Below are 16,670 nucleotides of genomic sequence, written 5' to 3'. Positions count from 1 at the left end.
CTTGAGGGTCTTTTTTGAGTCTTTCTTATAATGCTGAAGCGGGTTCAAAGTATACTGAAAGCAAAGATAAGCTTTTTTGCAGTTTTCCTTGCAGACTACCACTGTGGAAATGTGTTTCTAAAAGAACATCAGGCTTCTAATTTTTCCCAGAAAGAGCTGTGCTGTCTGCATCTATTGCCACCATATTTTTCTATTTGAGACACTCTGAGGATTCAACTGAGAATCCGTTGATGCTATCCAGCATTTACCAATAGATTATAGTAATCTTCTCTTCCTTTTACATCTATAACCTCTATCCTTGTGACTGAAAGACAGGGGAGTTACAGTGTAATGCATTTTAAGAGGGACAATAGAACGTTTTATTTTTTCTCAAGTTATAGTCAAAGATAGTTTCTATGAAATTAGTCAGTATTCTTTTACATCAGAATCTTCGCAGATTCTTCCTAGTATTTGGTCCTAGGATAATGTTTGTCTTTTTTTTTTTTTCTGAATTTGTGTGTATATAACCCAAGTATTTTCTTTTTTGCTTTTATCTACCAGGAAGCCCGGAGGGAATTACTAAATTTTTCCCAACTAACTAGTACATTTTTATTTTATTTTATTTTTTGCCATGAGCTGTGTTTTCATTATTCATGCAAATAATTTTCTATAATATCCTGGGGCAAACCAGAGAATTTGGCAGTCTGATTGGACCGATAGGGACCCTCAGGCTGGTGGCATCAGCACGGAGTGCCCAGGTTCACAGCACAGCTTGTGGCTTGTGTCCATCTTGTGGTGATTCTTCCTCCACATCACTACTGGGGTCTCGAAGATGACAGGGGTGGGGAATCCTCCAGGCTCTTAGGAAATTTCACTCCGCTTCTCCTGCTCAATGGCCTCTTTGGTCAGCAGGGTGTTCTCCTGCATCTCCGTTTTCTTCAGCTTGGCCTTATTGTAGCTGGCGATTTCCCCTATGTCTGATTTGTCTGCCATTTTCTTAAAACAATCCTAGTGGGCAAACCAAGGCTCTTGGCCTGGGGCTGGGGACCAGTGCTCACTTCCGCATTCCCTGCCAGTGCCTCTCACCATGGCACTCCTGCTGGCAGCCCCAAAGCCTAGGTATTTGCTCTTATTAATTCGAACAAACAAAACTTTACCCTAAGTGTATTTTTATATTGGGACTGCTAATCCTTTTTTAAAAACAGCAAAGCATAAGATACAAAAATTATATAGGAAATGACAAAAAGTTTTGGTGATCAAACATTATCAAAAAGCAGTATTTGATAAATATAGTCATGAACTTAAAAATTATGCTAAGAGTCTAGTAAATAGATTTTCATCTGCCTTATTGTTTATCACATTTTATTTATTTAATTTTTTTTTTTTTTTTTTTTTTTTTTTTGAGACAGAGTCTTGCTCTGTCACCCAGGCTGGAGTGCAGTGGAGTGATCTTGGCTCACTGCAGCCTCTGTCTCCTGGGTTCAAGCAATTCTCCTGCCTCAGCCTCCTGAGTAGCTGGGATTACAGGTGCCTGCCATCACGTTTGGCTAATTTTTGTATTTTTAGTAGAGATGGGGTTTCACCATGTTGGCCAGACTGGTCTTGAACTCCTGACCTCAAGTGATCTGCCCGCCTTGGCTTCCCAAAGTGCTGGGATTACAGGCGTGAGCCACCGCGCCAGGCCTTGTTTATCATATGTTAGATTGCAAAATAAGCAGTAACTTCTGTCCTGAGCATCAATCTTAAGAATAGTGGAGATTTTCCTTAAGGAATGAACTTTTTACATTTTATTTTTATTTATCGATTTTTGAGATAGGGTCTCACTCTGTTGCGTAAGCTGGAGTGCAGTGGTGTGATCTCAGCTTACTGCAACCTCTGCCTCCCAGGCTCAAGCGATCCTCCCAACTTCCTGAGTAGCTGGGATCGCAGGTGTGTGCCACCATGGCCTGCTAAGTTTTGTATTTTTTTGTAGAGATAGGTTTCACTGTGCTGCCCAGGCTGGTCTGGAACGCCTGAGCTCAAGCGATCCTCCCACCTTGCCTCTCAGAGTGCTGGGATTACAAGTATGAGCCACCGTGTCCAGCCTTTGGGATGAACTGGCATTTATTATTCATTGTACATTTCATTTTAGCTAAGAAATGTTGGCTTTATGAATTTATTATATAGAGAGAATTTCATTTGAAGATTATGGATATATGGAATTTGGTGGTATATATTTAAAAGTGGTTCAAATATATGTTGTATATGGGTTTACATATATGATTTTTTAAAATTTGAAGGGTATACACCAGATGGTTAACAACAGGTATAGTTTGGTGGTGGAGTTACAGGTGATTCTTTCCCCCTTCTTTTTGCTTATCTGTGTTCTCATTTATTTATTTTCGATGATGATGAATGTGTAAAAAGAAAAAGAAAATTCTGGTTTCTAGGAGTCCACAAGGATGTTTTGGCTCATAAAGGACCAAAAGCCACCTTCTCTTCTTTTTAATTTAATTTTTATTTTTAGAGCTGGGGTCTCTGTTGCCTAGGCTAGAGTGAAGTGGTGGTGTGATCATAACTCACTGCAGCCTTGAACTCATGGGCTCAAGTGATCCTCCCTCCTCAGCCTCCCAGGTAGCTGGGACTATAGGTGTGCTCCACGACGCCCAGCTAATTATTTTATTTTATTTTTCTATAGTATGGTGTCTTGCTGTGTTGTCCAGGCTGGTGCCAAATTTCTGGCCTCAAGTGATCCTCCTACTTTGACCTCCTAAAGTGCTGGGATTATGGCATGCACCATGGTGCCCGGCCCAAAAGCTATTTTCAATACTCACCTACCTTAAAGGAAATAATATATTAATGAATAATTACCTCAAAGTCATACAGCATAAGATGATGTCAATTTTCCTTTGGCTTTAGCTAAAATGTATCTTTTCTGATAATGCTGATTAGTAGATGACAGCTGCTTTCTTTGATAGTGATATGTCTGGTTGTTATACATATATACATTTATTTATTTCTGCTTAATATAAGAGTGATTTAATTTAGAGTTCCTGTTTTGTTAAGCAACAACTCTTTGGTCTGTACTTTGGAAGGGTAACCAAGTAATGCTTGGAAATCCAAGTTGGAACATAGTTTCATTTTACAACATGATTAATGTTAAATGTTAATGCTAAAACTCACTAATTTCAGGAAGTTTTCATTAGGACAGATGGGGTGGGATAAGGAACAGTCTTTGAGCTTCTACTTGTTTGAGATACTATGCTGGGTGTTCCTACACTGCCTCATTTTCTTTCCTTTTTTTTTTTTAATGAGACAGGGTCACCACACACTGTCACCTGGGCTAGGGTGCAGTGGCACGATCATGACTCACTGCAGCCTCAACTTCCCAGGCTCGGGTGATTCTCCTACCTCAGCCTCCCGAGTAGCTGGGACTACAGGCATGTGCCACCACACCCGGCTAATTTTTGTATTTTTTTGTAGAGATGGGGTTTTGCCATGTTGCCCAGGCTGGTCTCCAACTCCTGGGCTCAAGCGATCCTCCTGCCTTGGCCTTCCCAAGTGCTGGGATTATAGATGTGAGCCACCACACCCAGCCCCTCCTGTCTAACCTAAACTTTTTACACTTTGACCAACTCCCCATTCCTTGCTCCTTCCTCCCCAGCCTCTGGTAATCATCCTTCTACTCTGTACTTCTGTGAGTTCAACTATTTTAGATTGCACATGTAAATGAGATCATACAGTTTGTGCGTGGATTTTTTTTTTCTTTTTTTCTTTTTTTTTGAGACAGAGTCTCCCTTTGTTGCCCAGGTTGGAGTGCACTGGCGCAATCTTGGCTCACTTCAGCCTGCGCCTCCCAGGTTCGAGCAATTCTCCTGCGTCAGCCTCCTGAGTACCTGGGACTACAGGCGTGTGCCACCATGTCCGGCTAATTTTTGTATTTTTAGTAGAGATGGGGTTTCACCCTGTTGACCAGGCTGGTCTCGAGTTCCTGGCCTCAAATGATCCTACCGCCTCGGCCTCCCAAAGTGCTGGGATTACAGGCGTGAGCCACCGTGCCTGGCCCTTTCATCTTTTCTAATATATGCATTCAATGTTGTAAATTTCCTTCTAAGTACTGCTTTCACTGCAATGGACAAATTTTGATAAGCTGTATTTTCATTTTCATTTAGTTGAATTAAAAAAAATTATCTTGAGCTTTCTTCTTTGACCCATGTATTGTTTCAAAGTGTGTTGATTAATCTCCAAATATTTGGGAGTTTTTCAGCTATCTTTCTGTTATGGATTTCCAGTTTAATTCCATTGTGGTCTAAGAACTGAAATATTGTATGGTTTCTATTCTTTTAAGTGTGTTAAGGTGTGTTTTATGGCCCAGAATATGTTCTATCTCGGTGAATGTTCTATGCTTGAGAAGAATGTGTATTCTGCTGTTGTTGGATGAAGTAGTCTCTAGATGTCAATTATATCCAACCGATGATGTTGAGTTCAGCTATGTCCTCACCGATTTTCTGCCTGCTAGATCTGTCCATTTCTGATAGAGAGTTGTTGAAGTCTCCTACTATAATAGTGGATTTATCTGTTTCTTTTTTAGTTCTATCAGTTTCTGCCTCATATTTTGATGCTCTCTTGTTAGGCGTATACACATTAAAGATTGTCATATCTTTTTTGAGTATTGACTCCTTTATCATTATGTAATGCCCGGCTTTATCCCTGATAACTTTCCTTGCTCTCAAGTCTGCTCTGTCTGAAATTAGTATAGCTATTCCTGCCTTTTTTTTGGTTAGTATTAGCATGGACTTTCTCCATCCCTTTACTTGTAGTTTATATGTGTCTTTATATTTAAAGTGTTGTTGTTTTTTTTTTTTGTAGCCAATGTACAGTTGGTTTTTTTTTTTTTTTTTTTGAGACAGTCTCGCTCTGTCGCCCAGGCCGGAGTGCAGTGAGTGGCGTGTTCTTGGCTCACTGCAATCTCCACCTCCCATGTTCAAGTGATTCTTCCATCTCAGCCTTCCAAGTAGCTGTGACTACAGGCGCACATCACCACATCTGGCTAATTTTTGTATTTTCAGTAGAGCCAGGGTTTCACCATGTTGGCCAGGCTGGTCTTGGACTCCTGACCTCAGGTGATCCACCTGCCTTGGCCTCCCAAAGTGCTGGAATTACAGGCACCCAGCCTAAAGTGATTCTTGATATAATTGGATTAATAGCTACTGTATTTATTACTGTTTTCTGTTTGCCCTTGTTTTTTGTTCTTATTTTTGTTTTCTACATTTTCTGTCCTTTGTGGTTTTAATGGAACATTTAATATGATTCAGTTTTCTCTCCTTTGTAAGCATATTATTCTTTTTTTTTCCACTTTTTTTCAGCGGTTGCCCTAGAATTTGCGATATACATTTACAACGAATCTAAGTCTGCTTTTAAGTAACAGGACCATTCTTTTCTTATTTTATTTTATTTTATTTATTTATTATTTTTTTTCGAGACGGAGTCTCGCTCTGTCGCGCAGGCTGGAGTGCAGTGGCGTGATCTTGGCTCACTGCAAGCTCCGCCTCCCAGGTTCACACCATTCTCCTGCCTCGCCTCAGCCTCCAGAGTACCTGGGACTACAGGCGCCTGCCACCATGCCCGGCTGATTTTTTGTATTTTTTAGTAGAGATGGGGTTTCACCATTTTAGCTAGGATGGTCTTGAACTCCTGACCTCGTGATTCCCCCGCCTCGGCCTCCCAAAGTGCTGGGATTACAGGCATGAGCTACTGTACCTGTACTTTTTTTTTTTTTTTTTTTTTTTTTTTGAGACGGAGTCTCGCTCTGTTGCCAGGCTGGAGTGCAGTGGCACGATCTCGGCTCACTGCAACCTCCGCATCCCGGATTCAAGCGCTTCTCCTGCCTCAGCCTCCCAAGTAGCTGGGACTACAGGTGCATGCCACCATGCCCAGCTAATTTTTGTATTTTTAGTAGAGACGGAGTTTCACCATGTTGGCTAGGATGGTCTTGATCTCTTGACCTCATGATCTGCCTCGGCCTCCCAAAGTGCTGGGATTACAGGCATGAGCCACCATGCCCGGCCAACAGGATCATTCTTTTAAAAATACTTTTCTTTTTCCCATTGGATTACCTTGTTCCCTGAGTTGAAAATCAATTGACCAAATATTTGTGGGTCTATTTCTGGACTGCCTAGCCTGTTTCCACTGATTTAATTTGTATATCCTATGCCAATGTCACATAGTTTTGATTACTGTTGCTTTATAGTATGTCTTGAAATAAGATGATGTAAATTCTTCATCTTTGTTCTTTTTGAAGATTGTTTTAGCTATTCTAATCTTCTACATTTTCAAAAATACAAATTTTAGAATCAGCATATTACTTTCTCCGAAGACCCTATGAGGATTTTGATGATCAGTTTGTTGGTTCTGCAGATTAATTTGGGGAGAATTGACATCTTAAGAATATTGAGTCTTCCAACTTGTGAATATGGTGATTTATTTAGGTTTTCTTCAAGTATGTATTTTCGATCATCTCTATACATATTTTCACTCCTTCCAGGATTACGAAAATAACTTATTCAGCCAATGGAAGCAATTGCTACCAGCTGAGTTAAGCATTCAGCTATGGGTTAGATATTTGAGAGAACATGAGAACCTGGTTATATCTTCTGTGTTTGACCCATCCCTCAGTTTATTGGACTGAATTCATTTGTATAGTAATAAGACTCTTTTATTTATTTATTTATTTATTTATTTATTTATTTATTTTTTGAGGCAGGGTCTCACTCTGACTCCCAGGGTGGAGTGGAGTACAGTGGCACAATCACAGCTTACTGCAGCCTGGATTTCCTGGGCTCAGGTGATTTTCCCACCTCAGCCTCCTGAATAGCTGAGACTACAGGCGTGTGCCACCACACCTGGCTAATTTTTAAATTTTTTGTAGAGATAGGGTTTTGCCATGTTGCCCAGGCTGGTCTCGAACCCCTGGGCTCAAGTGATCCACCCACCTCGGCTTCCCAAAGTACTGGGATTACAGGCATGAGCCACTGTGCCCAGCCTAATAAGACTCATTTTAATGTAATTCACAGGTTTTTGCTCTTTGATGAGAGTCGGTAAGTACCTTCACTTACCTGGATTACAGTGCTTTATCATCTGTGTAGATTCAACACCCTGTGTATATTTTACTTTCTTATCTGTTTCTTTAGCCACTGGGCTATAGTCTTTAATTGATAACATCCTAGCGGAAGTATTAATCAGTCAATCCACTTGATTATTCCACTCTAACTTTCAGAGATGTGATCTGGGAGGGGGAGGTAATGCTTTGTGAGTTGTCTATGTATGGGTAGCTCCTGAAGCCATGGCCCCTGTGAGAGATTGTAGAGGGAGATGAGGGCCCAGTGGGAACCTGAGCATCTCCAGCGTTTCGTAATCCAGTGGAGGAGACAGGATCTCTTTAGTCTCTACTCATTTTGTGTCTTCAGCTTGCAATTCCTCTCTTCTTCTTTCTCTGCTCATGAAATTGTCATCTTTAAAGAAACAATTCAAGTGCCACTTCCTTTGAGAAGCCGCCTTTCATATTCCCAGTTAATTGTGCCTTCTGCCTTCTTACATAGTACCACATTTACCACTCTTAAAACCTGTATTTTATTGTTTTGTTCAATAATTTGTTAATATGTCTCTCCTACTAGATTTCCAGCACTTTTGTAGTAGATTGTCTGTCTTCTATCCACACAGCACTGAGCACATAACAAGAATTCTGCAAATATTTTGAGTAGATCGCACCTGGATACGGATGTTGGTGATGTTGGTAATGGTAAACATCACCAACATCATTGGTAAATGGTAAGGAGGTTTCCTTGAAGCATAAAGGTCTTAAAGCATAAAGATAGTATTTCAAGAAGCAGAAGAGGAGGAAAGGGTATCCCATGTAGATAGAGCAACATGATGAGTCATTGAAACAAAGTCCTTTTGGGCTTACTGTGGATGGTAGGTGTCAGATGGCTTTGAAATTGTGTGGGGTGGGACCTTAAAAATATGCCTCACAAAGAGTTTTTTTCCCTCAAATAAATAGTGAAATTGGTGAAGCAGGAGGGTGATTTGGGCAGAAAACAGCTCAGACCATATCTGACATTATGTGTTGGATAGATTATAGTAGGGAAAGACACTGTGGTGAGATGAGTTGGGCGACTATGGTACTACGTAAGACAGGCCAATGAAAGTGTAAACCAGTGAATGGCAGGGGAAAGGGAAATGAGCTGGTGCATGCTGGCCACTGATAGAATGTGTGAATGAAAGAAGAGGAACAAACACACCTGGGGCATTAAGGCCATGTACCTGGAAAAGTAGTAGTGTAAGAGAAAGATGGAGAAGAAGCAGGTTTTGGGAAGGTGATGCTTGGGTGTAAGTCTGTTGAATCAGAGGTACAGAAGGCTCTCTAGCTGGCTTTATGAATTTTTGTTTTTGGAGACAGAGTCTTGCTCTGTCTCCCAGGCTGGAGTGCAGTGGTGCAATCTCAGCTCAGTGCAACTTCCACCTCCCAGGCTCAAGTGATTCTTGTACCTCAGCCTCCCGAGCAGCTGGGAATTCCGGCGTGTGCCACCACTTTTTTTTTTTTTTTTTTTTTTTTTGAGACAGGGTCTCACTCTGTTGCCCGGGCTGCGGTGCAGTGGTGCAATCTTGCCTCACTGCAGCCTTGACCTCCCCAGGCTCAGGTGATCCTCCCACCTCAGCCTCCCAAGTAGCTGGGACTACAGGCATGTGCCACCATGCTTAGCTAATTTTTTTTTACTTTTTGCGGAAATGGGGTTTTGCCATGTTGCTCAGGCTGATCTTGAACTGCTGGGCTCAAGAAATCCACCTGCTTTGGCCTCCCAAAGTGCTAGGATTACAGGCATGAGCCACTGCACCCAGCCTATGAATGTATTCTTCATAGGTTTCCTTTAAGTGCCAGATGACCTTCAGTTATACACAACATCATGTTCTTACTACAGGCACATGAAGTAATGGCAGGATAGATAGCCTTTTGCCATATTAGGTTTATCCGTGTACATATTTTTTTATAGCCCTTATATTGTGTTTTGTTCACATGTTTATTTCTGACTAGACTGGGGTCTTGGAGGCCAATGACAGCCTGTTATTTATCTTTGCTGCAGAATGTCTGGCATATTGAGGACATGCAGGAAAAGTTTGAATTAATGAATTACGGCTCAAAATACACAAGGCTTCTAACAAATAATTCTTGTTAGACTTGACTCTTGCAGTTCTTACAGGTTTTCCCAACACAGTCATAATTCTTGTACCTCTTGGCAACATGATGTAGCAGAAGTGGGCTTTCTCGAATAGGCCTCAGTTTGAATCCTAACTTTGCTAACCTACCAACTGTTCTTTTTTACTCAATTAATTTTAAAAATTGAATCAAAATTTGCATACGTAAAACTCACCCTTTTAAGGTATACAATTCAATGATTTTTACTATTTTCACAACAAGGTGTACAACCATCACCACTATCTAATTCTAGGACACTTTCATTATCCCACAAAGGAAACTTCATACCCATACTCATGCCCCTTAGCAGTCACTCCTCAATTCCTTCTTCCTCCATTCCCAGGCAACTAGGCATATACAAATCTTATCATTTCTGTTCAAGGGAAACAGATTAAATTGATCTGGCCTTATAACTGACTTCTTATGCTATTTACCCTTCAGAAATGTAATATGCTAAAAGGAGGCATTAACTGGTTTTTCTCCTTGTAGGAAACAACACCAAATAGGGATACCATGGGACAAACAGTGAATGAAGGTAAGATTTACTTGTTAAAGGTAATAATGTTTTTAGTTACTCATTTGGAATGAATATCTTCTGGTATACTGAACTTTTGAAATAAAGCCTTTAAAAAATAAATTTATAGGAGATGCTAGGTGCTTAGAATTTGAATTTTAGAACTGAATAGCTATTAAAGGTCATTGTCTTTCCTTGCTAGTTACATAAATGAGAAAACTGAAACTTAGGGAGGTTAAGGTCATACAACAGTTTGTGACAAAGCCAAGATTAGAATCCAAAGAGCGATTAAAAAATGTTTCATCCTGTTTTGCTCTATGAGAAGTCTGCTCACTATTCCATGAATATGCCACACTCATTTGCAGTCAGCTTGGTGTTGTATCTTCCTTCCCATAATACATTCTTTACATATTGGCCTTCCTACATCCTGTTTCTCCTTCAAGCACTGTATCTCTCATGACTTTTCCTCTGGCTGAATGCTGAGTACTAAATGCTGTTCTCTAATTTTAAGTGTATCAGTTTAGTGTAGTCTCTTAACTAGATTCTTAGATTCTCTAGAAGCTAAGCATGCCTTTACAGTTTTACTTTGTTTTCTATTAGAAAAATCTTTCTGTAGAACTATTTAGTAAATATAAATTTGTACTTTCTTTGTACAGATTCAAGTTTGGCTTTTTGGTGAGGGAGGAGAGGATAAGATGACTTCATAAGTGATGTTGTATATTTCTCACAGGAGACTCCTAATATCTAGTTATCTCTCTCTGTCTTTTTTTAAATTTTTATTTATTTATTTATTTATTTTTTGAGACAGGGTTTTGCTCTGTTGCCCAGGCTGGAGGGCAGTGGCACAATCATGGCTCATTGCAATCTCTGCCTCCTGGGCTTAAGTGATCTTCTTGCCTTAGCCTTCTGAGAGGCTGGGGCCACAGACGTGAGCTACCACGCCTGGCTAATTTTTTGTATTTTTAGTAGAGACAGGGTTTCGCCATGTTGGCCAGGCTGCTCTCGAATTCCTAACCTCAAGTGATCTTCCCGCCTCGGCCTCTCAAAGTGCTGGTATTACAGGCGTGAACCACCGTGCCTGGCCTTTTTTTAAAAAAATATTTTTTTACAGAGATGAAATTACTCAGACTGGAGTGCAGTGGCATAATCCTAGCTTACTGTAACCCCACACTCCTGGGCTCAAGTGATCCTCCTGCCTTGGCCTCCCAAGCAGGTGAGGCTGCAGATGTGTGCCACCACACCTGGCTAATTTTTTAAAAAAACTTGTGGAGACTGGGTCTTGCCGTGTTGCTCAGGTTGGCCTCAAACTCCTGGCCTCAAGCAATCCTCCCTCCTTGACCTCCCAAAGTGGTGGGATTACAGGTGTGAGCCATCACATCCAGCCTAGTTATCTCTTTTTGTGATGTGAAAATCACAAAAAGTCATGGATGGCTATTGCCTACATCCATTCATTTATTAGTAGTTGTAAAATGAAGGTATTCTATCATTCTTTATTGGCCAGAAAATTTCTATATAGAGAAACTACCTTTCTTCAACCACTCAGTTGAAATCATTTAAACAGAAAGCAGCTCATATATCCCTCTCAAGTGTTCACACATCTTGAAGAGTCACTCAGTCATAACTAGTAAGTAGATCTGTTACGTTGAATGGCATCATTCTTAGATCCTTCTTTAAGAAGTTTGTCACTTGACAATTAGAACATCAGTAAGGGTAAAATAGCAACACAAGTATGTTTAAATCCATGAGTTCATAATGATAATAAAAAGCAAAACAAATAAAACTTACTGGTCATCTGTAGAGAATGCTAGAGATCCAGCTCATCACTTTGAAAACTAGAAATACAGGAAAATAATAAAGTGCTGATTGTGATTTCTCTGTGTGATCCGTGCCTTAAGGTAACTGAATGGTTGAAGCATGGAAGCTTCTCTCTATAGAAGTTTTCTGGCTAATAAAGAATGATAGAATTAGAATACCTTCATTTTGCAACCATTAATAAACGAAAGGATCTAGGCAATAGCCATCCACAACTGTTCACATCACGAAAAGAGAGATAACTAGATATTGGGAGCCTCCTGTGAGAAATACACACCACCACCTATGAAGTCATCTTATGCTCTCCTCTCCCACCAAAAGGCCAACCTTAAATCTGACCAGACTCTTCTGGATTGAAATATGAATACCAATTTAAAGAAAATACAAGAACCAGAGGAACCCAACTCTATGGGGAGGTAGTCAGCAAAATCCAGACTGGAAAACTTGAAAGGACCAACCAACTGGTATTGTCAGCAAAAAAATTGTAAAGGGGAAGAATAAAAGCGAGAAGAAAGGAGGAAGACGCCTGTAGATCAAAAGAGATGTAAGAGACATATCAACCATTGCTATGTGTGTGGACTTATTTGGGTTCTGAATCAAGCATACACACTTAAAATAGTTAAGACAATTGGGGAACACTGCTTATTTGATGATTTTAAGGAATTATGGTTAATTTTTTTTAGATGTAATAAAAGTATTATGCTTAAGTTTTTAAAAATGAGTCCTTTTAGAGATACATACTATAATGCATGTGGATGAAATGATACATCTTAGATTTGGTGAGGTTACCAGGTCCAGTGTTATTTGAGCTCTTCAGCTTAGCACCAAGAAAATCTCTGCCCAGTCCGTTGAATTACACTGTATTGTAGCTTCTCTGTTATGTTTTGAACTCTCAAAAGCATCCATTTTATTTCTAGGACATGTTAATTTAAACATTGTAAAGATCAGCTCATTTTGATTTATCGATGCACTGATTTTTTTTTTTGAAACGGAGTCTCTCTCTGTTACCCAGGCTGGAGTGCAATGGTGCGATCTCGGCTCATTGCAACCTCTGCCTCCCAGGTTCAAGTGATTCTCTTGTCTCAGCTGCCCGAGTAGCTGGGATTACAGGCGCCCGCCACCATGCCTGGCTAATTTTTTCTATTTTTAGTAGAGACAGGGTTTCGCATGTTGGCCTGGCTGGTCTCAAACTCGTGACCTCATGTGATCTGTCTGCCTTGGCCTCCTCAAGTGCTGGAATTACAGGCGTGAGCCACCGCGCCCGGCCTGATGCATTGATTTAACAAATGCTTGAGAGTGTTGCGATGCCAGATCCTGTTTTAGGCACTTGAGGATACCACAGTGAATGAGATAGACAATAAAATAAATAAATCTCTGCCCTTTTGGAGATTTCCTTTGAGTAGAGTGAGACAATAAAATAAATGAGCAAATTATAAAATGCACAGTACATTAGAAAATGGTAAGTCCTACGTAGAAAGTGAGGATATTATAAAACTAAAATTGGCTATTTAAAGTTTTTTAATTTATATTTTTCTGAGTGCTCTTTCAAGCTGTTGCTGTGGCCTCCCAGTATTGCTATTTTCTTTTTTATTAGATTCCATGGATGTCAAGAAGGAGAATCAAGAGAAAACTCCTCAGTCAAGTACGTCTTCTGTACAAAGAGGTAGGTTTTAAAGTAATTTAATACAGCTTAGTTGTCTTCCTCACTAGTGTTAAAATTAAGTGCAAATTTTCTTATTATTTTGATTTCTTATTGTACAGTCTGTATACCGTAAACTTCTGTAAATATAAAATCTAATAAGAAAGGTCAAAAATTGTATTTTGAAAATTTTACTTTGGTTTTACTTAGAGATAAATTGACATGGATTAAGTAAAAAGGTAACTTTGTATATTTCAGTGCAAATTTTCCTAAATTATAGGTATCTAGTTATTAATTGCCATGTATTACCAATTTAAAATAATTTGGTTATTAGCAAAAACCCTTCTAATGTTATAGTCAATATGAAAGCTTTTTTTTCCGTGGTCAGAAGACAGTTCAGTGGTTAAGAGCTTATAGGCATTGTGGTGAGTCCGACAGACGTGTCCTGGAATTCTGTCCTCACTCCTTACTGGCCATGGTGACTTTGGGCACATTACTCAACAGCTCTTAGACTCTTTTTCTTCTTCTTTCTTTGAGACAGAGTCTCACTGTGTCACCCAGGCTGGAGTGCAGTGGTGTGATCTTGGCTCACTGCAACCTCCACCTTCCGGATTCAAGCAATTTTTGTGCCCCAGCCTCCCGAGTAGCTGGGACTACAGGCGTGTGCCACCACGCCTGGCTAGTTTTTGTATTTTTAGTAGAGATGGGGTTTCACTGTGCTGGCTAGGCTGGTCTCAAACCTCTGACCTCAAGTGATCCACTCGCCTCAACCTCCCAAAATGCTGGGATTACAGGCGTGAGCCACTGCGCCCGGCTCTTTTTTCTGCTTTATAACACAGGGATAATGATAGTACTTATCTCATGATACTACTGGAAATAAATAGAGGAAATGAATTTAAAGCACCTAATATAATGCCTAGGCATATAGTAAGTGTTCAGTAAATGTTAGCTTTATTAATTCATGTTCCTTATTATGAACAGCACATGTATAATACTGCATCAGAGACACTCAGGAGATATAATAGAATCTGATGCATTGGCTTGCTCTTAAATGAGAAAATAAGTCGTATGTACACAAAAGGCATTAAAAAATAACATAGCAAACTATTGTTTTACCAGACATTTCCAGAGATTTCTTGCCCCTTGTGTTTCTGTTGTATCTGCCCTGCCAGCCCCAGTGCAGAGCAGTTCACCCTATGACTTTCTGTTCCTACTTGAAGATTGCCTATAGAGGTAATCCCCACGGAATTGTTGTCTCTCACTATAGCTGGGCCCTCAGTGCTCCCTTAACTTTCTTTCCCATGGCCTTATTTGTTCTTCAGCTCTTCCCTGGGACCCCCAAATCCTCTGAGGAAATGGAGGCCATTGAATTAGACTGTTCTTTATCCCTACAAACTCCTCTCCATCTGTTTTTAAAAATATAACAGCTTTACTGAGATATAATTGAAATATCATATAATTCACCTATTTAGAGTGCACAATTCAGTGGTTTTCAGTATGTTCACAGAGTTGTGCAACCACCACCACAGTCAATTTTAGAACATTTTTATCCCCCTAAAAAGAAATCCTGTACCCATTAACAGTACTCCCCATTTCCCCCAGTGCCTCCTCTCTACCCCAGCTCTAGGCAAACACAGGTCTACTTTCTGCCTCTATAGATTTTCCCATTCTGGACATTTAATTAAAAAAATAGATTACTTAAGTTGATAGCCATCTGCAGATACTTCTCAGGCCTGGGCCCTAACATCCTATTTTAGAAATCAGTGAGTGACTACCAGAAGGTAAGCTCCAAGAGAGCCAGGGTTTCAATCTGTTTTATTAACTGATGCATCTGCAGTACCTAGGACAGTGCCTGGCACATGCTGATGACCTGCTATGGGAATCCAGTTATGAACAATACAGACATGATTCCTACCCTCTTTTATTGACTGACTGATTGAGGCAAGGTCTTACTCTGTCACCCAGGCCAGAGTGCAGTGGCATGATCATGGCTCATTGCAGCTTTGACCTTCTGGGCTCAAGTGATCCTCTCACTTCAGCCTCCCGAGTATGTGGGACCACAGGCGTGCACTACCATGCCTAGCAATTTTTAACAATTTTTTGTAGAGACAGGGTCTCCCTGTGTTTCCCAGGCTGGTATTGAGCTCCTGGGCTCAAGCGATCTGCCCGCCTCAGCCTCCCAAAGTGCTGGTATTACAGGTGTGAGCCACTGCACCCAGCCTCTTACCCTCTTTGAGCTTAGTGGGCAAGATAGAAATTAACAGATGCCTAATTATAGTTGTGATAAATGCTGTGAATTAGTGGACGCTGATCATTCAGCTGAGAAACTTCTATCTCTAGGTATTTTGCCCATCTTCACATAGCAAGGGATCCCAAGGATAGCACTGGTGGAAGACATGATTCTGATTTACTCTAGAGAAGACCAGGGGAGCTCATATGGGTTATATTCAGTACAAAAAGATGTTGGAGCTAATGTGTAGACTAGAATAGAGTACAAGTAAAACAAGAAGAGACCATGGGCACATGTGAATAACAATCAGATCACAAGGCGATATCTATCTATCTATCTATGTATCTCATATCAGTTCCCAGGCCTCTCTTCTGAGATAGAATACTGCCCCCATCCCCAGTCTATCAATGAAGACATGATGCAGAGGCAGACTGGGACCTCAGGCTTAACTAAGACTTTCTATTTTGGCTTCTGGTTGGGAATTCCAATGGTGGTATTGACGTAGATGTGTCAAGTCTAAATTAGTAAAGCCTGGAGCTTTGTGTGTTTCCCCTATGTTATTGGTAGAGTCTTAGCACATGGGCAGCCAAGATGAACAGTTTTATCAAGATGATTAAGAATTTTGCCTTATGGAAAAAAGGGGGAAAAGAAAACAAACAAAAACCAATGAACCTGAGGCTCCAAATGGCAAATGCTGCATATGGTCATTAACCAGTAATTTGATAGAAAATTCTATTGTAGAGCACTAGTATAAAGGATTTGCTAGCTCAAATTGTAGCCCATTCAGATACAAATGGTAATAGAATATTTTTAAAATTTGTGTTATGGAGATGAATTAAGTATTTTCTAATATTACTGAAAAATTTTACAAATGTCATTGGTTTATGGAAGAGTGTTAGTTCTTTGGGTATTCATTTCCTGCTTGTTATTTCTGACTTACAGTATTTTCCTCCAGGGGTGTCAGCTTCTTAATGACATTCATCCATCCCAACTAAATGTTTTGTTTTGTTCTTTTTTTTTCTTTTTTTTTTTTTTTTTTTTGAGGTGGAGTCTCCCTCTGGTTGCCCAGGCTGGAGTGCAGTGGCATGATTTTGGCTCACTGCAACCTTCGCCTCCACCTTCCGGATTCAAGCGATTCTCCTGCCTCAGCCTCCCAAGTAGCTGGGAGGCACCCGCCATGATGCCCAGCAAATTTTTTTTTTTTTTTTTTTTTTTTTTTTTTTTAGTAGAAACAGGGTTTCGCCATGTTGGCCAGGCTAGTCTCGAA

At 40.3% G+C, this 16,670-nt stretch overlaps 1 protein-coding gene and 1 pseudogene across 3 annotated transcripts in view; one reads left to right on the top strand and one right to left on the bottom strand.

Moving 5' to 3' along the window:
* The window catches only part of SCML2 (Scm polycomb group protein like 2), a 116,874-nt gene that overhangs the window by 12,494 nt on the left and 87,710 nt on the right, over nucleotides 1-16,670 (top strand). For all 3 annotated transcript variants that reach the window (XM_030807413.1, XM_030807412.1, XM_030807414.1), the window contains exons 2-3: nucleotides 9,698-9,743; nucleotides 13,129-13,197. In XM_030807413.1, the coding sequence (XP_030663273.1) occupies nucleotides 9,722-9,743; nucleotides 13,129-13,197 (91 nt within the window). In that variant the 5' untranslated portion in view covers nucleotides 9,698-9,721. The remainder of the gene's footprint in view (nucleotides 1-9,697; nucleotides 9,744-13,128; nucleotides 13,198-16,670) is intronic.
* On the bottom strand, nucleotides 797-972 carry LOC115833322 (annotated as a pseudogene).

This window comes from Nomascus leucogenys, chromosome X, assembly GCF_006542625.1.
Source record: "Nomascus leucogenys isolate Asia chromosome X, Asia_NLE_v1, whole genome shotgun sequence".
Lineage (NCBI taxonomy): Eukaryota > Metazoa > Chordata > Mammalia > Primates > Hylobatidae > Nomascus > Nomascus leucogenys.
The sequence above is the reverse complement of the archived record's forward strand: the minus strand, read 5'-3'. Positions and strand labels throughout refer to the sequence as shown.